The sequence below is a fragment of the Eublepharis macularius genome, chromosome 11 (genome assembly GCF_028583425.1).
Source record: "Eublepharis macularius isolate TG4126 chromosome 11, MPM_Emac_v1.0, whole genome shotgun sequence".
Taxonomy (NCBI): domain Eukaryota; kingdom Metazoa; phylum Chordata; class Lepidosauria; order Squamata; family Eublepharidae; genus Eublepharis; species Eublepharis macularius.
The window spans coordinates 48,584,271-48,609,812 of NC_072800.1; the positions used below are offsets into that span (position 1 = coordinate 48,584,271).

The 25,542-nt window shown below is 43.4% G+C and overlaps 1 protein-coding gene across 1 annotated transcript in view; it reads left to right on the forward strand.

The window, feature by feature from the left end:
• The window catches only part of SKAP2 (src kinase associated phosphoprotein 2), a 198,355-nt gene that overhangs the window by 90,735 nt on the left and 82,078 nt on the right, over positions 1-25,542 (forward strand). Inside the window, exon 5 of the mRNA XM_054991951.1 lies at positions 10,262-10,339. Coding sequence (XP_054847926.1) covers positions 10,262-10,339 — 78 coding nt within the window. The remainder of the gene's footprint in view (positions 1-10,261; positions 10,340-25,542) is intronic.

Here is a 25,542-nt window from a genome sequence, read left to right on the forward strand (position 1 = left end):
TGTTTAATTATTGGCAGTATAATTTGTTGGAGTGTAGCAAACATGCAGCCAATGTACAATGTTAAAGCTTTTTTTTTTTAATTGTGTGACATAGGCCTTTCCTTCATGCTTAGTTTTCAGCTTCTGTCTGACTCCTGCTGACTCCTGAAGAGCCCAAGTGATATGAAATAGACTAGAGACAGATATCCATCATTTCTTGATGCAGGATAGTTGAATTTAAGCACAAATAAAATAAGACCAAAGATGTCAAAAATAATTTGTAGTGTGATGTAAGTTGCACTTTTAAGATTTGATTTATATAATGGATGGGAGACAGTGTTTCTGGGTTTGGAGAGACCTGGGTTCAAATTCCTGCTCAGCCATGATAATTTCACAGGGTGACCTTTGTGCCAATCTTTCAGCATAGCACACTTTACAACATTTTTGTGACGATAAAGGTGGAAAACATGCATGTCTCTCTAAGCTCCTTGCTGAAATGGATCTCATCTTCTTGAAGGTCACTGGGAGCAGATAAAAGTTCTCTACTTTGGAGTGGTTAGAGCTGACAGCTGATATTTTTTACCCCATGGGAGATAAAAACATTAATTTCATGGCAAAATTAGTCTCATACCAGAGAACTGGCCTTTAACTGAGCCTCCTTTCAGTATGCATAGCTTCTCTGCTGAAAACTACCAGGTGAGGGCCAAAGTAGAGATGACTGTGGGAGACTAATTTATTTATTTGCTTCATTTATATCCTACTTTTCTCCCCAAAGTGACTTACAACATTCTCCCCTTCTCCATTATATTCCCTGCAACAATCCTGTGAGTTAGGTTAGGCTGAGTGTGACTGGCCCAAGGTCACCAAGCAAACCTCCATGGCAGAGTGGGGGTTTGAGCCTGGGGCTCCCAGATCCTAGGACCACTAAAACCCTCTTGGCTTTTTAAAAATATCAGAGAAGCTGTGGAAGACTCAGTCCTGATTGTGGCCACTAGTATTTTGTGGAGTGACTTTCACCCAACCACTACCACCTTCAGAGCTACAGTTTCCTTGTGGAAGGGACCAGCGGTACCATATAGGTGTCTTCCCTTGCTGAATAGATAGTAGCTGGGGTAGGAGGGAGATAATTGATTTTGAAATATAGCATGGGTGAAAGAGTTGACTCCTTTGCCCTGAATCTTGCAGCCCTTCCCCATAGCTGCTTTTTAATAAATATTTTGAGATATCCTGATCACAGTTCTCCTACATCACAAGTACTTAACCCTGAAGGTAGTGCAGAGCTAGATACCTAGGCAGACAGTTAACATGATGGGCCCCACTCACCTTCCATTTACCCCTGGGATGGTGGAGAATTAGCATGAGTTACACACAAACTCTGATACTTTGTGGTGATATATAGAAACTATCTTTTATATTTTTCTGTTGCTGCTGGCCATGTTTTCTTATACATCTAACAGTCTTCCTTACTTAAATGTACATACAACATGAAGCAGAATGGTTGAAATTCTCATGTTTAAAATTATGATGGAATAAAAAGGGTTGGCATAAATACTGGGTTTTGATGGTATTTGGGTCCCCTGATACTGTTTTGGGATTCAGGTTACGGTTTTTCCAGGGTTCTGAAATCACTTGGGTTTCATTATTCCCATTGAGGAGCTTTTTCAGGGTAGTTGGAGCAGCTATTTTTCAACACGAAAAGACACGAAAATTGTAGGGAGCTATTCACTAAAAAACCCTCAAGGGGTACAGTTCTACAAGCCCTTGAACAAGGTGCCCCTGGCCATCCAACTTGCAGGGATGCAGACTGGGAGGAGGAAATGTCCCTGGAAAGGGCCATTTCCCTGGAAAGGGCCCCATAAAGAAGAGAGGGAAGGAGGAGGAGCCAGCCAGACCCATAGTTCTACTGGGCTAGTCAAGACTTTTACTGGCTGCAAGGAACCCTTCCAAGACTAGATGGGTCTCGTATCAACTGCATGCCACTTTTCTGTTGTCAGGAAAACTATTAAAGGGAAAACAAACCAGACCTGGGATCCTTAAAATGCCAGTCCCAGATAATTGCCAAATGTTTATGGAACTGTATGGGACCCAGATACTGGTATTCCCAAGAGTCCCAAATAACATACCAAGTATACCTAAAAATACATGTTAGGTATTTTTTGGATATATATTTGGAATAGGTATATCGGAATGCACATCCCTAATATTAACTAGACTTACAGTGCAATCCTAAACAGAGTTGCTCCAATCTAAGCCTGGAGTAACTCTGTTTAGGATTGCACTGTTAATTAAGGATGAATGAACGATACCTATAAAAGAATGATGTGCTTTCTTCTCTCTGAGCTAGGATTCCAAAACAGAATGAAACCAGACTTCAGAATACCTGTGTGGAAAGAGGAAGACAAGCAACAGTTTGGGGGAGGGGGGCGCACATTACCTACTGTTTGCTCCAAAAGTCTGACCTGGAAATTGCAATGGGTCCAGAATGCTGCTGCGCGTGTCCTAACTGGTACTCCATATAGGGCACATATTACTCCCATCCTGCAGCAATTATACTGGCTCCCCGTGGAATTCTGGATCAGATTCAAGGTTTTGGTTTTGTCCTATAAAGCCCTGAGTGGACTGGGAGCAGCATACCTGTGGGACCACCTCTTGTGCTTATGTACCCCAGAGAGGACTCAGATCAGCTGACAAACAACCACTGGTGGTCCCTGGCCACAGAGAGGCTTGACTGGCTTTGAACAGAGCTAGGGCCTTTTTGGTCCTGGCTCCAATCTGGTGGAACTCCCTGTAAGACGGAGATGTTCCACCAGGAATATGGTTGAGGCTGTTCTTTTGTCACCTGGTGAGCCTCCCTACCGGTCTCCTGTTGGGGGGGGGGTCATCTTGTCATCTTGGCCCCCCATATGAGTTAATCCACCAGAATGGTTACGCCCTCTTTCCCTTCCTTTCCCCCATGTGCATTATTAGCAGGGGTAGGTGATATGGACATGGACTGCCATCTTAGAAATTGTAAACTGTAAATTTAAATTATATTTTTTGATTGTTATTATTTTATGTGTGGTTTTAATTGTATTTGGATGTAACTTGTCCTGAGCCCATTCACAGGTGAAGGTGGGCTAGAAAGTGAATAAATTGAATTGAATTGAATTTACTTTTTGAGTTACACCTGGAGGGAGGAAACAAGGAATGTATTCACCAGCGGAACCTGTCAGCTCATTCACATAATTAGCTATCACAGTATTGTCCCACCTGCCCTCTAAATCTGGGCAACATACATAGTTCTCTCTTCCTCCCTTTTGTCTTCACAGCATTCCTTTGAGATTAGGTAGGATGAGAGATTGTGACTGGCCCAGGATCATCCCAAGAGTGTCATGGCTGAGCAGAGATTTGAATCCAAATTCTCCCCATTCTAGTCTGGCATAATAGCCATTACACCACTCTTAATACCACTGCATCAACTCAATTAAACATGTCCAGTCAAAATCATTTATGAACCTATAGCACAAAATAACTCATTTAATCCATAATTTCATCTTCGTTCTTCTGTGCAGCCCCACATGGGACTGCACATGTGCAGGCCAGCTGACAGACAATTCTACAACGCTTTCTAGAGCTCCAAAGGGACCATTGCTCAAGGGCCTCACAGCAACCATTCCCTCCTAAATGGTCACATGATCTAACAGTGAGCAACGGCCCCTTCCCTCAGTTCTCTTCTTGCCACCGCTTAAGAAGGAACATTGTTCTTGAGCTCCGTTCATTAGTGTTTTCTCTGGTGACTTCTTCAGTTTTTTGACTTCAGACTGTTTTTTGATACAAATCTTGGATTACTGATTTGAATTGGACGTCTTCAGTGTGTATTGACCTGGCCTGTTTGACGACGCGTTTTGGATTTGCCCCTCTGTCCCTTGATCGCCTTGGTATGTCTTCGAAGGCGCTTTTTAAGCACTGTACTCAGTGTAATATGAAGATGACCCGTACTGATGCCCACAGGCTCTACCTGTTTTGTTTGGGTGAGGGGCACAATGTGATGGCATTTAAGATCTGCCAGAACTTTACTCTCAAAGCCAGGCATGATAGAAACCAACGTCTGAGAGCTTCATTGTGGAACAAAGTGCTGGAAGGGGGAGAGGTGCTTAGGTCTCCATCTAAGGAGCAGGCACCACAATCGGTATCAAGGGCAGGTTCAGTTTTGTGGCTGCTGGGTGACAAGCTGAATGTTGTTGACAAGCTGAATGAAACAGATCAAAGGGTGGGCTTAATTGAAAGCGATGTGAAAGCCATTAAAGAAGCAGCGGGGGGGGCAGAGAAGTCTGCCCGGGAAAGTGCGTCACTTACGAGAGCAACGAACAGGGAATTAAAGTTGGTGGAAAACCAGCTGATCGGACTGCAAGTGGAGCGAACACAAACCATTTTGCGTCTACAGAATGTTAAAGAGGAGGAAAAAGAGGATTTATGGGATCTCACCTCGGAACTTTTAGCGACACCCGCGAGGGCAACTAAAGAAGAAGTGAAAAGCGCCATTTTGGGAGTCCGTCGGGCATCTTCAAAATATGCAACGAAGCGGCAGCTGCCTCGCGAGATTGTTATCGAGTTTTCATCTAGGAGGGTCCGGGACAGTATCCTATATAATTCATACAATGCGGAATTGGACTTTCTGGGAAATAAAGTCAAGATATTGAAGGACGTTCCATTTTTAGTGCGGAAGAAAAGATTTAAGTACAAGATGTTGGCAGCTCTTTTGAGGGAACGGGATATAAAGTACAAATGGCTACTCCCGGAAGGAATCGGGTTTAGTTATAAAGATAAAGCTTACAAGATTAATTCGGAAGATCAGCTAAGGGATTTTGTGGATAAAAATCCAGAATTTGGACCAGACACCAAGCAAAAAGAAGAGGATCCGAAGCCTGAAGGGAGGGGGGAGGCAATGAGCGCTCCGGCGGTAGCTGCGCAGAGGGAATTGCGCCCGAGGCCCAGGGGAGGGAAAAAGATTTAATTTGAATTGTAATTTGTAATTTGTATGATCAACCCCTCCGTCACTATTTTATTAAGCTATTTTTTACTATGGCAGTATGAAGGGAAAGCATTGAAATGTAGTGTTTAGTGTTTGTAGGTCACCTTCCCCTTTTTTCCACCCCTCCTTCCCCTTCTCTTTTTTTCCCTTTCTTTCCCATCCCTTGTGCTATTGTAGTCTTTTGTAGTTACTGTCTTGTAGGTTATGTATGTATGTAGTAGTTTTGTATGTTAGACATTGAAAAATAAAAATATTATAAAAAAAGAGAGAGAACTGAGAAGATCTCTCTCAACCCAGCATCAATATGCCTGCTGTATCTCAGCTCCATATCGTTGTCAGTTTCAGGAGGGCTACGTAGATCTGAGGCCTTCGGGCTCGAGGGAACACAGGTGATTGCCCCCTCCATTTCCTGAAACATCATCTGTATCAGAAGAGGGAGATATCAAGATGGACCGCTCTGATGTCGGTTCTGAGTCATTTTCGGATCCTTTGCTGGATGAGAATGTGGGTCCAAGTGCTAGTCCACCATTTGAGGACCTCCGTTTATATGCAGAACAGATGACCTGAATGGCAAAGGCTTTGGACATTGGCATGTTATCAGCTGCTCCGAGGACCAAGGATAAGCTACTCTGTCGGATATATGGTGACGCTCTGGCGGTAGTTGGATTTCCTACGTTGGAGGGATTGGAAGAAATTATGGACAAGGTGTGGAAGACCCCTACTGAGTTACCTGCTACATCAAAGAGAGTGGAACAGATGTATAAAATTAAGCAGGATACGTGGCAGGCACTAATAAAGCACCCACCTCCATCCTCTCTAGTTGCGGAGGAGATTCAGCACCGTAAGGCAGGTTCTCACTCTGTCCCACCTGACAAGGAGGCCAAGAAGTTGGATACCCTAGGCAGAAGGCAATACACAATTTCAGCCTTAAATATGTGACGATATCAGATGATAATGGCTGGTTATCAGCTGTATCTGTGGGAGAAACTACCATTGTATATCTCTGACCTCCCAGAGGATAAGAAGGCAGTGGTGTCATTGCTCCAGACGGAGGCTGGACGATTATTCAAACAGCAAATGAACGCAGGTAGCCATGTGATGAATACTTCAGCCAGGGGTGTGGTGAGTGCAGTACTTCTGAGAAGGCATGCCTGGCTCCGTTCCACAGCCCTTTTGATGGAGACAAGGGTGAAAATTGAGAGCTTACCATTTGAGAGAGATCAATTGTTTTCTTCTGTGACTGATGAGGCTCTGAAAAAGAAAAAGGAAAACAGACAGATGGCGAAATCTTTGGGGGTGATGTCAGGAGAGAGGTTGTCCTGCAAGCCAAGGTATTTCCACAGGCACACCCCATATCATTATTATGGGAAGAATCAGCAACATCAATACTTCCAGCATCAGCTCCAAAGACAGTATACTGCCTCTCAGCAATCGAGGAGACGCAGGCAGTACAAGCCTCGTCTGTCTCATGTGCCTGCTCATCAAAAAGATCCTCAAAGCACTGCAAAACAGTTTTGAAGGGAGCAGGCGAACTCTAGTCCTTTGTTTGGAGACCGATTAGCACCTTTCCTCCCTGACTGGTGGTCAATAACAACCAACTTGTGGGTCTTGACCATTGTAATCAGTGGTTATGGACTAGAGTTCGCTGAACTACCTAAATGTGTTTGGCCAGCAATGGCAGTTAATAATACGTTATCTGAATTGGAAGGGGAAATTCAGGCTCTCTTGGCCAAGAGGACTATTGAAGAAGTAAAAGTTGATGATTTAAGACCAGGTTTCTTCTCACGCTTCTTTTTGGTCCCAAATCTAAGACAGGGTTTACGCCCTATCTTAGATTTAAGAGGTCTCAATGCTTTTCTTTGGGTTTCAAAATTCAAGATGGTCACACTTTCCATTGTGTTATAATTACTAAAGCACGGGGATTGGTTCGCAGTCCTTGATCTTAAGGACACGTATTTTTACATTGCAATAAGGAAGGAACATAGGAAATATCTAGGTTTTGTGTACCATAACAGGATGTTCCAGTATAGGGTACTCCCCTTTGGTCTCTCTACAGCACCAAGGGTTTTTATGAAATGTATCGCACCTGTTGTGGCCTTCCTGAGAGAACAAGGGTGTACTGTTTTTCCCTATTTAGATGATTGGCTGGTAGTAGCGCCTACAAGGGAGAAAGTAGTACATGATGTTAATAAGGTGGTTCAAACCTGTGAGAAATTGGGCCTTCTTACAAATGTTGAAAAGTCCAAGCTAGAGCCCAGTCAAAGGGTGTCCTACATTGGGGCAGTACTAGACTCCTCCATTTCAAGAGCTCTTCTGCCACAGGAGAGAGTGAGGTCAATTAAATCTTTGATTTCACTTGTGAACAGGAACCGTTTTCAGCCAGTGCGTACCATACAGCGCCTGTTGGGATACATGCCATCTACTACGTCAGTGGTACCCTTTGCCAGACTACGGATGAGACCATTACCGAACTGGTTTGTTAGAAAATATAAGCCTCCAGAACATGGACCTTCAGTGAGATTTTCAATACCAAGGGGGGGGGGTTGTCCGTTCTCTGGCATGGTGGGTTGATGATCAAAATCTGTTTAAAGGAATGTCCTTTGGCTATACTCATCATGATGTGGTTGTAACAACAGATGCCTCACTGGCGGGTTGGAGTGCGCACTGTAATGGTATGTTTGTCCAGGGTAGTTGGTCTGAAAAGGAATTAGGATTACACATTAACCTATTGAAATTGAGTGCTATACAATTTGCACTTGTTTCATTTGCAGACTTCCTATGAAACAGGAATGTATTCGTGTAAACAGACAACACCACTGCAATGTCCTATGTAAATTGTCAAGGTGGTACTGTATCCCTAAAGCTCTGCAAAGAAACTGTGACTCTGTGGCACTGGGCAATTGCAAACAGTGTGTCTGTTCAGGTGATCCACAATGCGGGTACGGACAATTTGAAGGCAGATGTTCTCAGCAGAGTCATTGTATTGAACCACGAGTGGGAGTTAAACAACAAATACCTGATTCCTATTTTCAACTGGTGGGGTACACCGGAGATAGATGTTTTTGCAACATCAAACCATGCAAAAGCCAGGGTGTTTTGCTCCTGGGCAGGAAGTGACCCTCTGTCCATTGGGGATGCATTCCAGATCGCATGGACAAATGGCTTTCATTATGTGTTTCCCCCAATCCCTCTCTTAACAAGAGTTCTATGCAAAATAGAGAGGGAAAACATCAGTTGTATATTAATAGCATCGTTCTGGCCCAGGCAAGTGTGGTTGTCCAAACAGATATATGTCAGGTTGCCAAGACAGCCAGATTTACTGTACAGTGTGTGTGTGTGTGTGGGGGGGGGTGTTTCACCACAACCTGGACAGTCTACATTTGACGGCATGGCGGATTCACCCTCACTGTTAGAATATTCGGCTCAGGTTCAGGAGGTCTTTCTAAATGCTAGAAGGCCTTCAACAAGAAAGTTTTATGTGGCTAAATGGGCTAGATTCTTAGCTTGGACAGAGGTTAGAGGTGAGTCAGCTGTGTCATGCCTGTTAAATCTCATATTTGATTATTTATGCGACTTGAAGTCGAATGGGCTGAGTGTGACATTGCTAAAAGTACATTTGACTGCTATCCCTTCAGTGCACGGACCAGTGGAGGGGCACTCAGTATTTTCTCATGCGAGTTCGTGCCAGTTTATGAGGGGAATGTCTAATCTCTATCCACCAGTAACATTGCCTGTCCCTCAATGGTCATTGTCGCTGATGCTGGCACGACTGATGTTATCACCCTTCGAGCCATTAGCTACCTGTCTCTTGGATGTTTTATCTTACAAGGTGGCATTTTTAGTGGCTGTCACCTCTGCTAGGAGGGTGAGTGAGTTGGCAGCTCTCAGGGTTGACCCTCCGTTCCTGAAATTCCACCCTAATAAGGTGGTGCTCAGGTCTAGTTTACAGTTCTTGCCAAAGGTAGTGACCACTTTTCATTTAGCGCAAGAAATTTTCCTTCCTGTGTTTTTTCCGAATCCCGTGACAAAAGGAGAAAGAGCTTTGCACACACTAGATTTGAAAAGAACTTTAATTTTTTATTTAGATAGAACAGAATCTTTTCGAGATACCACACATGTCTTTGTTTGCTTTGGTGATGTGAATAAGGGAAAGAAAGCGTCCACACAGATGGTGTCACGATGGGTTGTGCTTGCCATTGAAAAAACATACAGCATGGCTGGTATACCATGTCCTTTGAAAGTGAAAGCTCATTCCACAAGGTCACAGGCAGCGTCCTCAGCCCTGATTAGGGGTGTCCCCTTTATACAGATTTGTAAAGCAGCAATGTGGGCTTCTGCTGACACGTTTGTAAAACATTATGCAGTGGATGTGAATGCAAACCAGGACGTGACAGTTGCGAGATCATCCATCTTGCACTCTCTTTTTTACCTAAAAAAAGGGGGGGGGGTTGTTAGAGGAGAGGTTACAGATTGAAACTCTCAGGTGGTTACTTTTTTCATGGGTTGTCGTTATTGCCTGAAGTCTGGGTACTGTTCAAGTTGGACTTTATATGGTATTATAGTTTTACTCATGCATTTATGGTTGCTCTGTTTCATACTGTTTAATAAAATTGTTGGAGATTCACCCCGTCTCCTTGTGGTGTATAGCTTGGTACTCTCCCATGTGGGACTGCACAGGAGAACGAAGATAAAAACAGGGTTGCACTTGCCTATAACTTCTGTTCGTTGAGTTCTTTGTGCAGATACACATGCCGTCCTTCCTGCCCCGCTGTGAACTCTCTGGTCGGTCCAGTTGTGAGTCACGGTGGCGTGTGGGAGAACTGAGGGAAGGGGCCATTGCTCGCCATTAGATCATGTGACCGTTTAGGCGGGAATGGTTGCTATGAGACTCGTGAGCAATGGCCCCTTTGGAGCTCTAGAAAGCGTTGTAGAATTCTCCGTCAGTTGGCCTGTGCATGCGCGGTCCCATGTGTCTGCACAGAAGAACTTGATGAAGTTATAGGCAAGTGCAACCCTGTTATCTTCATCACTGAATTCGTCACAGGTTCCAACAAGTAAACATCCAAAACCATATTCACATGTTTATGGATATACTGAACAGTTGACATCAGCATAAAATTAAACTTCATAAGTAAATTTTGTACTAAAATTCATTAAATCTTACATTCAAATATGGTGAACACCTCTTAATTATGGATATACTTTTTGTGGCATTAATTTACCAATGCTTTAGAAAAGAAGAGGTTCATTGTGTATTTACTTATCTTTCAGGGACTCACTTTCTTCCTGTGGCGGCCCAAGACCTTCAGTTTGTGTTAAAATCTGGATACCTGGAAAAACGCAGAAAAGGTAAACCAAGTTGGACAACTCAGATTATTCAGTTTACATCCAGTCAACTTTAACTAGGAAATGTTTGCTGTCTTATTTTTGTCACAATTTTAGACATTTATTACATGAACGAGCGAAATTCCCAGTGGATAGCATGATTAACAGGCACTCATTAAATGCAAAAGCTTCAAAATAAGTAACTTTTTTTTTAGAATACTAAAAAGTAAATTTTAGCCTTCCACATAACTGAGTATGGAAAAAAACATTAAAATGTTCTATAAATAAATGGAATTTGATTACCAGTAAGATGATTTCCAGCAATCACCGTAGTTCTAACATAAGTAATTGGATGTGCTATTTCAGCCTTCTGATCCTAGCAGTCTCAACACACTGGGGCCTTTGGGTCTCTTTTCTTCCCTGTTTCTCCACACCCCGTGACATGACTAACAGCGACCAGTTTGGGCTCTACTGTCTGCTGTTATCTTACAGTGATTGCTGCAGAGTTCCTTTGTCAAGACACTTTCTGTGCTGGTGATTGAGTACTTGAGCATCCTACTAGGGTACAGGAACCTAGCTTTTAAGTATATCCTTTTGTCTCCAAAGAAAGTAATGGTTCCTGGCTTCAGTTCCATCAGTATAGTTACCCAAATAGGCAGTCTCCTAATTAGTTGGGGGAAATTAGCTTAAAGAGACAAAGCAAAAGGGGGTAACTGAGATTCTCTACCAATGTTTACAGGGATTTTTCCCTAACAAGAACTTTTGAAATAAACCAGCCAGATGTTCAGCTGGAAAGGTTTTTATTAAAAGAGAAATAAAAGGCCAACATACCAGCCAGCTGTTCAGCTGGAAAAGTTTTTATTAAAGGAGAAATAAAAGAGCAAATAAACAATCAGACAGAACACATGCAAGGCTAACGAAGAGGAAATCAGGGATGAGAGGGGAGAAAGCATTTTCGAGGAAGGTTATAATTACCAGTCCTGAAGATGGAGATCAATGGAGGCAGCAGCAAAAAGACCAGTGTTTCACGGAGAGGAGAGAAAGCCCAAATGGATTTGGGGGTGTATGCACAGGGGTATAAGTGCACACACACACTGGTGGCATCTGATGAAGAGAACTTGATTCTCGAAAGCTTATGCTATAATAAAATTGGTTAGTCTTAAAGGTGCTACTGGACTCTTTTTGACACTGGTGGCTAGGCATTCCAGATACAGGGCAAAATGCTCCCTGGGGCAAGCTGATGTTTTTGCCCCCCAAACAATAACTTGATGGATTTTCTGGAGATGGATACTTGGGTGTAAATGGTGCTTGATAACTCTGTGAGGACCAGATGAGGAAAGCTTACCAGGCTTGGTGAATAGTGTTCAGTGTTGCTTAACTAGGGTAAATGGGTGAGGGGAAGTGAGGCTGGGCGTGGATGAGATTAGTCAGGGGTTTCTTGGGAGAACCATTGTCCTAAATTATGTGTCTCTCCAGGGCATGGAGGGCGCCATTAGTCAGTCAGCTGCTCACACTCTCCTAAAATGTTTTCCAGGCTTTTATCTGGATGGCATCCATTTTGGTTCATTTCAGGCCAGGCAGTGTATGATATTTGAGGGAGGGTGTTTATGGTTTTGTATCTATAAACTACCCCTCAGCGGGAGGAGGATCTGACCACTAACAGTATCCATCATAACTCTTTAAGTAATCACGGCTGGCACTATATATGGTGCCATTTACGGTACCTGTTTAAATATAGAAGTCCTCTTCTGAAGCAGCATGTGAACTCACAACAAAAAAGGGCATACGTCAAAATTATTCTCATTCATGTGAGAAAACACATTTAAATGCCACAAGTTAAATGTACATACAGCAGGAGCTACATTTTATTAAGTCAGCACAGGGGTACAGCTGGTGACATACAGAATTCTAGATCCTCAAAACACTAAACTGGGCTTCATGGGATTGGTTCACCACTCCTAATTGTGTCATTGTGTGGGTACTTGGTGATAGAACGGTAGACTATGAATACATAAATATCAACATAGGTCTGGTTCGTGGGGAGGTGGTATCACTGTAGTCTATAAGGACTCTATTTCCCTAGCATGGTGCCCCATCCAGGACACTACCAGTTTTGAGGTTGTGAACCTAATACTGGGATTGAAAGACAGGATTCTGTTGGTGTACGGCGTACCCTGCTGCCCAGCAGTCTCCCTGCTTGAGCTGATAGAGGTGGACTCGGGGGTGGTGTTGAGGACCCCTAGGCTGGTTGTCCTGGGAGACTTCAACACTCATGTGGAGGCTGTCTTGTCAGGAGCAGCTCAGGATTTCGTGGGCTCCATGACAATGATGGTCCTGTCTCAAGTAGTAATTGATCCTACACATTATGCAAGTCACACTCTTGATCTGGTATTTTGTTCTGGCTGGGATGAAGGTGATCTGAGTATGGAAGAACTGGTGATTGTTCCTTGTCATGGACAGATCTCTTATTTGCTTGAGTTTAGACTTACAGGGATACTAACACTGTACAGGGATGGAGAATCTTTTCAGATGATCCATCCCTCGAGCCAGATAAATCCAAATGGCTTTCTAATGTTCCTATTGATATGGTTGGTGCTCCTGAAGATGCTGTAGTTGCCCTCTGGAATGAGGAAATGACCTGGGCAGTTAACACAATCACTCTCAAGTACCCAATCTCACGTGTTAGCGCCAAGGTAGCCCCTCTGAGGGGCTGCAAGTGATGAAAGAGACAGCTAGAGCAACAGTGAAGGAAGACTCAGGACTAATCTGATAAGATATGGGTGAAAGCTAATTTTAAACCATACTCTAATTTTAAACCATACTTTGTGGTGGTGATAGTGGTGAAGTAACTCTTTTCCACTACCATTGCATCTGCGCAGTGTAGGTCATCTGAGCTGTTCTGGATGGTTAGAAGCCTGTTGGGATCTGACCTGCTGGTGGAGATAGACTGTGGGGAGGGCAGTATTACCATTTTGCTCAGGACTTTGCAGCTAAAATCTCTCACATCTGTTCTGACTTGGACTCTACATTAACAATGACAGGGTCAGCCAGTGCCATGGTGCTGACCAGTGTGGTTATTTGGGATACTTTTCATTTTATTCAGTCTGTTGATGTAGACAGGTTCCTTGTGAGGCATACTACCTGCCTGTATGATCCTTCCTAGCTATTTAAATTTGCCTGGGGATTGGCTGACTGAGTCAGAGAATTAATTAATGCCTCTTTGAGAGAGCATGTGGTTGCTCCAGCATGGAAACAGGTTGTTTGTGCATCCGCTTCTGAAGAAGCCTACCCTGGACCTATCAACTAGTCTCAAATGTTCCATTCTTGAATAAAGTGAGTGAATGGGTTGTTGCTCAACAATGTCAGATTTTCCTGGATGAGGCAGATAGTTTAGATTCTTTCCAGTCTGGTTTTAGGCTGTAAGAACCTTGGTCACCCTGAAGGTTGACACGCTGTTGGAGATGGACAGAGGGAGTGTAATTCTGTTGATTCTCCTGGGTCCCTCAGTGGATTTCACTACCATCAATCATGGTATCCTTCTTGGATTGCCTTTCAGGGCTGGGATTGGGAGGTACTGTTCTGTGGTGGTTCCAGTCCTACCTGGAAGATAGCTTTCAGAAGGTGGTGCTGGGGGAGTGCTGCTTATTCCCTTGGCCTGTGGGGTCCCACAAGGTTTTATTTATCATCTGTGATCTTTATCATCTTCATGAAACTGCTGGGTGAAATCATCCAGAGACTTAGGCTGGGTTGTCACCAGAATTTTGATGTCACCTAGCTCTATTTCACACTCTCAGCTGATCCCAGGGAGGCTGTAGAAACTCTGAACCAGTGCCTGGAGGCAGTTTTGTAGTGGATGTGAGCTAATAAACTGAAACTTAATTCTAAGAAGACAAACACACTACTGGTAGCTGGAAGGTTGGGTCTAGAATTTAAGGTGTCATCCATTCTGGATGTAGTTGCATTCCTCTCGAAGGAACAAGTCCTTAGTCTGGGGGCGTTCTTGGACTCAGGCCTACTGCTAGAAAAGCAAGTGGTAGCTGTGCCTGGGAGTGCTTTTACAGCTTTTACAGCTTCAGCTTGGTTATCCAGCTGAAGCCTCCTGGGTAGAAAAGATCTGGCCACTGGTGTGCATGCCCTGGTTACATCTAGATTAGATTACTGCAGTATGCTCTACATAAGGCTACGCTTGAGAAGTGTTCAGAAATTTCAACTGGTATAGAATACTACCACTAGGATATTGACTGGAGTGGGTTGTAGGAACCATATCACTCCAGTCTTGATCCATATACACTGCCTCCCAATTTGTTTCTGGATACAATTCAAGATTCTGGTGTTGAACTTAAAGCCCTGTATGGTTGGGACCAACATACCTGAAGGAATGCTTACTCTCTTATGAACCTACCCAACTACTACAGTAATCTTTGGAAGCCCTCCTTTGGGAGTCCCTGCTTTCTGAGATTAGGTAGGTGGCAACCCTGACAAGGGCCTTGTTGGTCATAGCACCAAAACTCTGGAATTCCATCCCCAGGGAGATTCATCTGTCCCCCTTTATTGCCATCCTCCATCAGCCTGTGAAGACTTTTTTTGTTTCATTTAGCATTACTTCAGTGATCTCACCTCCTTGCCCAATGTTTTCATTGTATACCTTTTAGCTCTAGTTTTAATTGTTTTAATAATGTGCTTGATTTTACAATGTGATTTCACAATGTGATTTTATTGCATATGTTTTAGTTTGTTAGTCCCCTTGGGAGGTCCTTCTTAGGATATAAATTTTGTTAAATAAATAAATAAATAAATAAATAAATAAATAAATAAATAAATAAATAAATAAATAAATAAATAAATAAATAAATAAATGTTATGAATAAACCAATGTTTGTTTGTGACATCTCAATGAAGAATGAGACTCTAGTTTTGACTTCTGTCATGCTGCTGATAGTTCAGGTAAAACCCATTTTCAACAGGTTTGAAAATTTGTGTATTGGCTGTGTTGTTATAGCAGGTCACCCGCCTTCTGTGCAGTCCCACACTGGGACTGCGAAGACGCAGGCCAGCCTGGAAACGAGATTCTAAAGCATAAAAGCTCTAGAGGGTGCTCCGATCTACCAACGTGCATACGCAGATCTTCCTGCCGAGTTGCATTGAAAGTCTGTGTGCCCCCATATTTTCCCTCAGTTCTCTTGCTACCTCAGAGAGAGGTTCTTCTTCACTCTTTAGTATATCTCTTTTTTCCTTTCTTTTACTACCTTCCTATTCTGGACACTATGTCCCAAACAGCGCTTTTCAAGAAATGTTCAAAATATATTACCAAGATGACTCACTCGGATGAACACTCCCTATATTTGTTGTGCCTGGGTGAGTCCCATAATGTATCCGCCTGCCACATTTGCCAAAAGTTTACTCCTAAGGCCTGCAATGACCAGGCTGCCAGATTGAAAGCAGCAATGTGGAATCTGGTGCTTTCAAGGGCAGAAAAGCCAACAGCAAAACCTTCTGTTGAGCAAGACGGTGTGCCGTGTGTAGATCCACTGACAGCTCCTAAATCTGGGCACGGCGATTTGAAAGCTAAGGCAGGATAGGCTCCGACCAGTTCATTGGAACTGTCAGCTTCATCAACATTGACTAATCGCCCGAAAAGTCTCCATAAGAATGGCCTAGCCAAGAGATGCTCCTCGAATCCGAACCATTCCAAGCAAGCTTCTTCTGAACCTCCAGCCAAGAAGGCCAAGTCTAAATCGAAGCACCCAAAAAAGCCAGCTTCTACATCCTCTCATCGCTGGCAATGGACAGTACCTTTCACTCCGTTGTTGATTCTTGAGGAGGAAGCGATTGTCCCACTAGCTACCCCCTCACCACCATCCAATCCAAGCCTCAGTCATGAGGACAAGAGTGACAGTCTTATCAGGAATTTCGTCTCCCCCTTTCCTCTACACAATATAGAACGACACAACCTGCTTCGGTTCCGGCACCGGTGGCTTCTTCAGTTCCAGGTCTCTTAGGCCCGATAGCATCCTTTGGGTTGATTGCCAACCAACCTCCGACCCATACTTGGACTCTGTCAGTTCCAGAGCCTACTACCAGTCAGCTTCCAACCCATACTTGGACTCCTCCGGTTCCGGCATCCACTTCTACCCTGTCGGTTCCCATGCCATGTCCATTCACCACCCCATTTCCAGGACCACCTCCTGGCACGAGTTTGTATCTTGGCTGCAGACAGCACCCTTCTTACCTTCCGCATCAACACAAGTACCTGCAGCGCCACAGCCATCTCTTTTGGATCTGACTCTGTCATCTCATCGGTTCCACCACCAACAACAACCCCCATCTTTTTTGGATTCAGGAGACAAGGAAGATACTTTGTCACGTTCAGATGTGATTTCTGATTTGGCTTCGGACCCCTCCCCTGAAGAGGCTGTGGGTGACCTCTCCTCGTCATTGCCTTCAGAGGATTTTCGGCTCTTCTCAGAGCAGATACTAAGGATGGCCAAGGCTTTGGACCTAGATGTCTCTTCATCCAGTGCTAAGCCAAAGAGTAAGGTCTTACAGGCACTTTATTCAGAGTCTCTAACATCTGTGGCCTTCCCCACAGTGGAGGACCTGCTGGACATTGCTCACACTGTATGGGAAAAACTTGCATCTGTACCTGCTACTGCAAGGAAGATTGAACACACTATAAACTAAAACAACAGGACTGTGCTTTTCTTTTTACGCACCCTAGGCCATCATAAATAGTGGCTGAGGAAGTGCAGTCCAGGCAGAAATTCCTCCGTTCCTCCATCTTAGTTGGCCTGAAAGGCAGTTCCAGCTTCAGTATCAGCTGACCAACTTTCGAGGGCAGGTTCGGTTGTCTCTTCGAAGTCGACTCTGAGATCAGATCCAACAGGGAAGAAACCCAGTTCCAAACATATCTCGGATCTGAGAGCTGCTTTGGAGCTGCCATCCAAGAAACCGAAGAAGTTGAAACATTCGTCTTGATCAACTTCGACTTCTAAGCACCATTCTTGGTCTCCATGGCTTGAAGCAACTGACAATGTGGTGTTGCTTTCTCCACATACTCCATCTCCACATCTGAATTTGCCCGATCGCTCAATATCGGAGGGTGAATTGCCAGAACCAATGTTGCTACCCCGGCTGGACCAATTGGTGGTACCACTTCTGGAGCCAAACCTGGGCATTCTCCATCTATGGATCCAGTTTCAGGCAAGTCATCTGTTCATCGGATCTGGCACCACTCTTTGAGAACTTCATCACCGGTGCCTTCCCATCAGAGTCGGCATCATTCCACGGACAAGGGGTGCTCAGTACCGAGGCATTCACTTGCCCTGCAACATACCTGTTGTGTCCCAGCTCCGTATCACTGTCAGTGTAAGGTAGCGCCTTCAGGTTATGGGCTGTCGGATCTGAGACTGATGACTTTGAAAGAGCACAGTTGATTGCCCCCACTTTTTCCCGAAGAAATGCAGCTTTCTCCTGCTTCTGAAGGGGATGATGTTGAGGTGGATCGTTCCTACATTGGATCTGAGTCATTTTCGAATCCATCACCTGATGACAGTGTGGGTCCGAGTTTGAGTTCACATTTCGAAGACCTACGGATGTACTCAGAGCAGATGAGTTGTATGGCGAGGGCACTAGATATTGACATGTCATCTGCTACTCCTAAGACAAAAGATAAGTTGCTCTGCTGCATTTATGGTGATTCTCCAGCGATAGTGGGTTCTCCAATGTTGCAAGGCTTGGAGGAGATAGTAGAGAAGGTTTGGAAGTTGCCTGCGGAGATGGATAAACAAATGAAGACAAAGCAAAGTAAAACAGGGAAGTTACCAAAATCTTTTTTTGAACTGACAGAACAGGAGAACTTAGAGGATCTATGGAGAAAGTATAATTTGGATATAAAGGACTTTACATATTATTCGGCAAGACATCAATCTTTTTCCAGAATTGATATGATTTGGGCAACGAAGGATTTAAATCTGTTAACAAAGAAAATTGAAATAATGCCAAGGATAAGTTCAGGCCATAATCCGATAATGTGGGAAGCTTTGACAGGGAAGAAAAAATTTAGATGGAGATTGAATGAAGATCTTCTTCAAAATCAGGAGAATCTGGAATTTATACAAAGAGAGACGAAGTTTTTTTTCCAATTTAACATGGGCCAAGAAGTGCCAAAAAGTACGTTTTGGGATGCCTGTAAAGCAGTGATGAGAGGAAATTTGATTACCTTGAACAGCAAAGAAAAGAAGAGAAGAGAAAAAAAAGATTCAGGAGATCCAGGACAAAATAAAACAAAAGGAACAAGAATTAAAAAAGAGATGAGGAAAGAAAAAACTGATACAAGAAATAAAGATATTACTGGAACAGCTGAAGGCTTTTATGAACAAAGAATTGGAATGGAATTTAAAGAGTTTGTAACAAAAATATTTTGAAGGATCTAATAAGCCAGGAAAGTACTTAGCTTGGCAATTGAAGAAAAAAAGGGAGAAAAAAATAATTGCTAAAATTATGGAACAGGGGAAAGAAGTAATAGACCACAGAGGCATAAAAAGAGCATTCTATAAATACTATGCTTTATTATTCCAGAAAAAGACAATAAACTCAGAGGCAATAGATGAATATCTACAGAAGTTAAAACTACCTAAAATTTCAGAGACAATGAGAGAAGTACTAAATGCTTCAATTACAGAAAAGGAAATTTTAGATGCTATAGATTCAACCAAGGTGGGGAAAGCACCAGGTCCAGATGGAATATCAGCAAAATTTTATAAAATAATGAAAAAAGAGCTGGTGCAAGTACTACTAAAGTTGATGAATGAGATAATGAAGAAAAAGGAAATGCCAAAAATGTGGAATGAAGCAAATATTTCATTGATCCCGAAGGAGGTTCAAGATTTAACGGATGTTAAAAACTATAGACCTATATTTCTGTTGAATAATGACTATAAAATTTTTGCCAAAATTTTGGCGGAAAGTCTGAAAAGATTTTTGATAGAGTTTGTGGGTGAAGAGCAAGCAGGTTTCTTACCTAACAGGCAAATTAGAGACAATCTGAGAGTTATGTTGGATGCCATTGAATATTATGACAAACGTATAGATAAGGAGGTAGGGTTCTTCTTTGCGGATGCAGAGAAGGCCTTTAATAATTTGAATTGGGATTTTATGTTCCAGACAATGGAGAAAATGGAATTAGGACAAGAATTTATAAATGCTGTTAAAGCAATATACAAGGATCAAAAAGCGATATTATGCATAAACAGTGACCTGACAGAAAACTTTGAAGTAAGAAAAGGCACGAGACAAGGATGTCCGTTTTCACCTTTACTGTTTGTTATGGTGTTGGAGATATTGTTAAGACAAATAAGAGAAGACGAAAGTATTAGAGGTGTAAGGCTGAGAGGCTTCTCTTTTAAATTCAGAGCATTTGCAGACGACGTGATGTTTATAGTGGAAGATCCAATCCAGATTTTACCAGTATTATTAGAAAAAATTAAAGAATTTGGAGAACTGGCAGGATTTTATATTAACAAATCAAAGTCGAAACCGCTCTGCAAGAATATGACCAAGAAAAGACAGAAGGAACTAATGGAGACTGTAAAGTGTGAGGTGGTCCAAAAAACAAAATATTTGGGAATAGACCTTACAATGAAAAATATAGACTGGTTTAAAAATAATTATGAAAAGGATATGTTGATATGTTGAAATGGAATAGACTAAATCTATCATTGATGGGATGAATATCAGTTGTTAAGATGAATGTGCTACCTAGGGTGATGTTTTTGTTACAAACTATCCCAATTGTAAAAGATTAGAAACAATTTGATAAGTGGCAAAAGAAGATTTCAGACTTTGTCTGGGCGGGGAAAAAACCAAGAGTGAAGATGAAGGTTCTGTGTGATGCTAAAGAAAGGGGTGGACTACAGCTACCAAATCTGAAGCTTTACCATGATGCAATATGTTTAATGTGGATGAAAGATTGGGCTAATCTAGCTAATCAAAAACTGTTAGCTCTGGAGGGTTTTAATAATGTATATGGGTGGCATGCGTACTTATGGTATGATAAGCATAAAATAGATGGTATGTTTCAACATCATTATGTAAGAAAGAATGTATTCATGATTTGGCAAAAATATAAAAAATGTGTAGGGGAAAAAAGGCCAGTGTGGATAGCCCCGGCAGAAGTGATAAACCCATGAACTGAATAAAAGGGAGAAGAATGGATAACTTACAAAGACTTATTGATGACGGATGGAAATACTTATAAAACTTCCGTTTTATAACTTATAAATACTTATAAAACTTACAAGAAGAACTTCCGTTTAAATAAGGTTGGTTGCAATATAGACAAATTAATGACTTATTTGAAGTTGATAAAAGAAAGGTGGGGTTTAGGAACAAGAACTCGGAATTAGAAGATCTTCTGTTTGGAGGTGGAGAGAAAATGGTATCTAAGTTGTATAAACTATTACTGAAATGGTATACAGAAGATGAAATAGTTACGACTCAGATGATGAAATGGGCGATAAATGTCAATAGAGAAATTAGAATGGAGGCCTGGGAATATATGTGGAAAAATACACTGAAAATATCAACATGTGTCAATTTAAAGGAAAATTGTTATAAAATGTTATATAGATGGTACTTAACACTGAAGAAAAAAGCCAATATGGGTAAAGATATGTCAAACAAATGTTGGAAATGTAAACAACATGAAGGTTCTTTTTATCACATGTGGTGGGCGTGTGTGAAAGCTGAATCTTTTGGGGCTGAGATATATGAGAAAATGTTGCAAATCTTGAAGGGCAATTTGACTAAAAGTCCGGAGCTGTTACTGTTAGGATTAAACATGGAAAAGATTAATGTAAGAGATAGAACATTGCTATTTTATATGATAGTGGCAGCAAGAATGTTATATGCACAATACTGGAAGCAAGAGAAGATACCGGGAATCGATGAATGGATACAAAAAGTGTTGTACGTGGCAGAGATGGATAAAATGATGAGGAAATTGAGAGAGAAAAACTTAAAAGAATTTCAAGAAGACTGGCAGAAATTGAAAGATTATCTAGAAAATAAATTGGATGTAAAAGGAAAATTGCTGATTTTTGATAATTGTTAAAAAAGATAGATATGTAGAGACTTTACCTTTGATGATAGGGATGAGAAGTAAAATTAGAGTTAATGATAAGAAATAGAATGGTTCTAGCGCTGTTGGAAGTCGATATAAGAAAGGGGAGGGGGGGTGGGGACATATAACAAATATTTAAGGGAATGAAAAAATTGGAATGTATTAATGTATATATATGTTGACCAACCCAATAAAAAATTGTTATACAAAAAGGAAGTTGCCTGCGGAACTGCCTGCTACGTCAAAACGCATAGAGATGTACAAGATCAAGCAAGACACTTGGCAGGCCTTGATAAAGCGTCCTCCTCCGTCTTCCCTTGTGGCAGAAGAGGTTCAGCATCGCAGATACGGTTCCCTTTCTACATCACCTGACAAGGAGAGAAGAAAGATTGACAGTTTAGGCAGACGTCAGTATTCAGTCTCTGCTCTTAATCTGCGTACTGCCAACTATCAAACGATTATGGCAGGATATCAACTTTATCTGTGGGAGAAGTTGTCCTCTTATGTTACTGATCAACCTGACGACAAAAGGCCATAGTATTGCTTCTGCAAACGGAGGCCGTTCGTCTCTCGAAACAATGAATGAATGCTGGCAGTCATGCTGCAGATACTTCCACCTGTGGTATGGCAGGTGCTGTACTTATTAGGAGGCACTCTTGGTTGTGATCTACGGCTCTTCCTATGGAGACTAGGGCTAAAATAGAAAGCCTACCATTTGAGAGTGACCTGCTCTTCTCCAGCACTATGGGCAACACCTTGAAGAAAAAGAAGGAAAATAGGCAGACAGCGGGGTCCCTGGGAGTCACTTCTGCAGATAAGTCTGCTTAACAAGCCAAGGTACTCTTCCAGGTACAATCCATACCAGTACTATGGCAGACACCAACAGCGTCGATATTACTGTCAGGGCTTGCCACGACTGCCGCTGGGCGTGGCACTGGGTGGTCTGCTCCTGACATCACAGGGGGGCCAGGGATTCTGCAGGACCCTGCTCTGTGGAAGGAGGGGCGGTATACCTCACCCAGACTCCCTCTCAGTCCACTCACTGGCCTGCTCAACCTGGCCTGCTTACCCTCTGCATCCTCCTTCATCTCCTCCTTCCAGAACTCTCCTCCAAGCCTCCACCCTTGCATCCTACTGCTCTCACTCCACATCATCACTCCTCACTCACACCCACCACCTCGGAGCGCTTCCTAGCCACCTTATATAGGGTTTCCTTTCCCTGCCCTGCCCTCCTTCTAGGCTCCTGCCATCTCCTGACTTGGCCCAGCTGTGCCTTCCCTCAGGTGTTTCCCTACTACCACTAATCCCTTCTTGGCTTCCTTGCCTTGCTGGCAGGGTGGGATTGAATGTGAGCCATCCCCAGCTGAGGTCTCCTTGGCCTTGCTCATGAGGAGCTGCCCCAGCTGGCTTTGGTGCTGCTGAGCCTGCCTGGCCTTGCTCACGAGGAGCTGCCCCAGCCGGCTTCTGTGCTGCTGAGCCTGGCTGGCCTTGCTCGCGAGGAGCTGCCCTGGCCAGCTTCTGTGCTGCCTGTTCATTGATGCCGGGCAGGGCTACCCATCTCCTCCCCCAGAATGCCTGTGGCAGCTCCACCTGGAGGGGCTTGGCTCCTAGCACCTCCTGAGCCAGGCTGCTGTCCTCTAACCAGGGTGTGGCTCTGGGCTGTAGTGGCTGCTTCTCCTCCTTGGAAGGTAAGGGCTCTGTTTGGGCTGTTGCTGTGTCCCTATTCCCCCTGCCTTGGCCCTTTTCCTCTAGCCTGCTTAGCCCCCTCTCTTCCCCCTGGGGGGTGGGACTAGCTGGCTTCTCCCTGCTCCCTCCAGCCTTCTGAGGCTTTGGCCTTTCGCCCCTTCCCCCTGGAGTAGGCAGGTTCTGGTTCTGTTTGCCAGACAGAGCGGTTGAACTGCTGTCTCCCGTCTGCCCCCTGCCGCTGCCTGTCAGCAAGTCCGGGGGCTGGGCTGCTGACCCCGGACAATTACCAACAGCACCTGACGTCGCAGTGCCAGTAGTGTGTTTCTCAGCCGTCGAGGAGGCGCAAGCAATGCAAACCCTGTCCATCACACACTCTAACCCATCAGAAGGATCCTCAGGATACTGGAAAGCAGTTCTGACGGGATGCGGCGAACTCTGCCTTGAACTTTTCTGACAGGCTGGCACCTTTTCTCCCTGAATGGGAGTCAATAACATCTGACTCGGGTCTTAACTATTGTTTATAAAGGTTATGCGTTAGAGTTCGCGGAACTGCTTGATTGCATTATGCCTTCAATGACAGTCAATAATACTTTAGTTGATCTGGAGGCAGAGATTCAGTCCCTCCTAGCTAAGGGGGCTATTGAAGAAGTGTTATATGATCAATCGGAAATGGGGTTTTTCTCTCGTTTCTTTCTGGTCCCGAAGAAAGATGGGGGTCTACGCCCTATATTAGATTTACGGGACCTTAATGCTTTTCTCAGAGTGTCTAAGTTTAAGATGGTCACTTTATCTTCAGTGTTACCATTATTGAAAGAGGGGAGTTGGTTTGCTGTCCTTTGGCCCAGGCAGGTGTGGATTCTCAAACTTTTGCAGCTGACCAGACAGACATATGTGGAATTACCTTACCAGCCCGATCTTCTTTTGAGTGGGACTCTGTTCCATCACAAGTCCAACAAGTTGCATCTAATGGCTTGGCGGATTCAGCCCTGCCCTTAGACTTTTCTGTTCAGGTGCAACAGGTTTTATTAAATGTGAGAAGGACTTCCACTAGACTGTCTTATGATGCAAAGTGGTTGAGGTTTTCAACTTGGGCAGTATCTAATGGTGTTGTTGCCACTCAGGGCCAAACTACAAATGATGTTTGACACAGGTTGGACACTTGTCAGCTTCCCTCAAGTTTTGATGGGAAATGTAGGCATCCTGGTCTTGCAATTTGGCTCTCCGACTGCTGTCCAATGGACTTTTCAACTGTCACTTGTCCAACATTCCACCAAGCTGCCTATATTTCCCATCAAAACTTGAGGGAAGCTGACAAGTGTCCAACCTATGTCAGGCATCACTTGTAGTTTGCCTCTCAGTGTCCCTTGAACTTAATTTTTGAGTACTTATGTGAGTTGAAGAATCAAGGTTCGATGGTTACATTTTTGAAGGTGCATTTAGCAGCCATCTTTGTGTTTCATCAGCAGATTGATGGATACACTGTTTTTTCTCACACAAAGTCCTGCCAGTTTTTGAAGGGAATGTTTACTCTCTACCCACCTGTATTGCCACCTTTTCCCCAGTGGTCGTTATCATTGGTGTTAGCGCAACTTATGCTACCACCCTTTGAACCGTTAGCTACCTGTTCCGTGGATTTACTGTCCTATAAGGTGGCAGTTCTGGTCGCTATCACGTTGGCCAGGAGAGTCAGTGAGCTAGCAGCCTTATGGGCTGACCCACCTTTTCTAAAATTTTACTCTAATAGGGTGATGTTACGCCCCAGCCTTCAGTTTTTGCCGAAGGTTGTGTCTGCCTTTCACCAACACAGGATATTTCTCTGCCAGTTTTATTTCCTAACCTGGAATCTAAAGGAGAGAAGGCTCTTCACACATTGGATATTAAAAGAGCTTTAGCTTTTTATTTAGATAGAACAAAGGCTTTCCGCGGTACTCAGCATCTTTTTGTCTGCTTTGGAGCCCTGGACAAGGGTAAGAGAGCTTCTGCCCAAACAGTTTCACGATGGATTGTATCGGCCATTATGAAGGCATATGTTCTGGCTGGGGTACAGCCTTCATTTGTTCCCAGGGCTCATTCTGCTAGGTCGCAGACAACTTTGTCTGCTTTTCTTAGAGGAGTCCCTATCACGGATATTTGTAAGGCAGCAGCATGGTCCTCTGCTGATACATTTGTTAAGCCTTATGCTGTTGATGTAAATGCAAGTCTGGAGGTAGCAGTGGCAAGGGCCATTCTTCAATCTTTGTTTTCCTAACTGGGATACAGAACGTATACTGATAACTATACAACCTTGACTATTGATATGGATACTGGTAATATAAGTTCTCATAATATGAGCTGCTCTTATAGAGTGTTACTTATTGAGCATGTTGCTCTTACCTGTTGATGTTCTTTCAGTGGTTAATGTATCTTACTGTTCAGTTTCTAC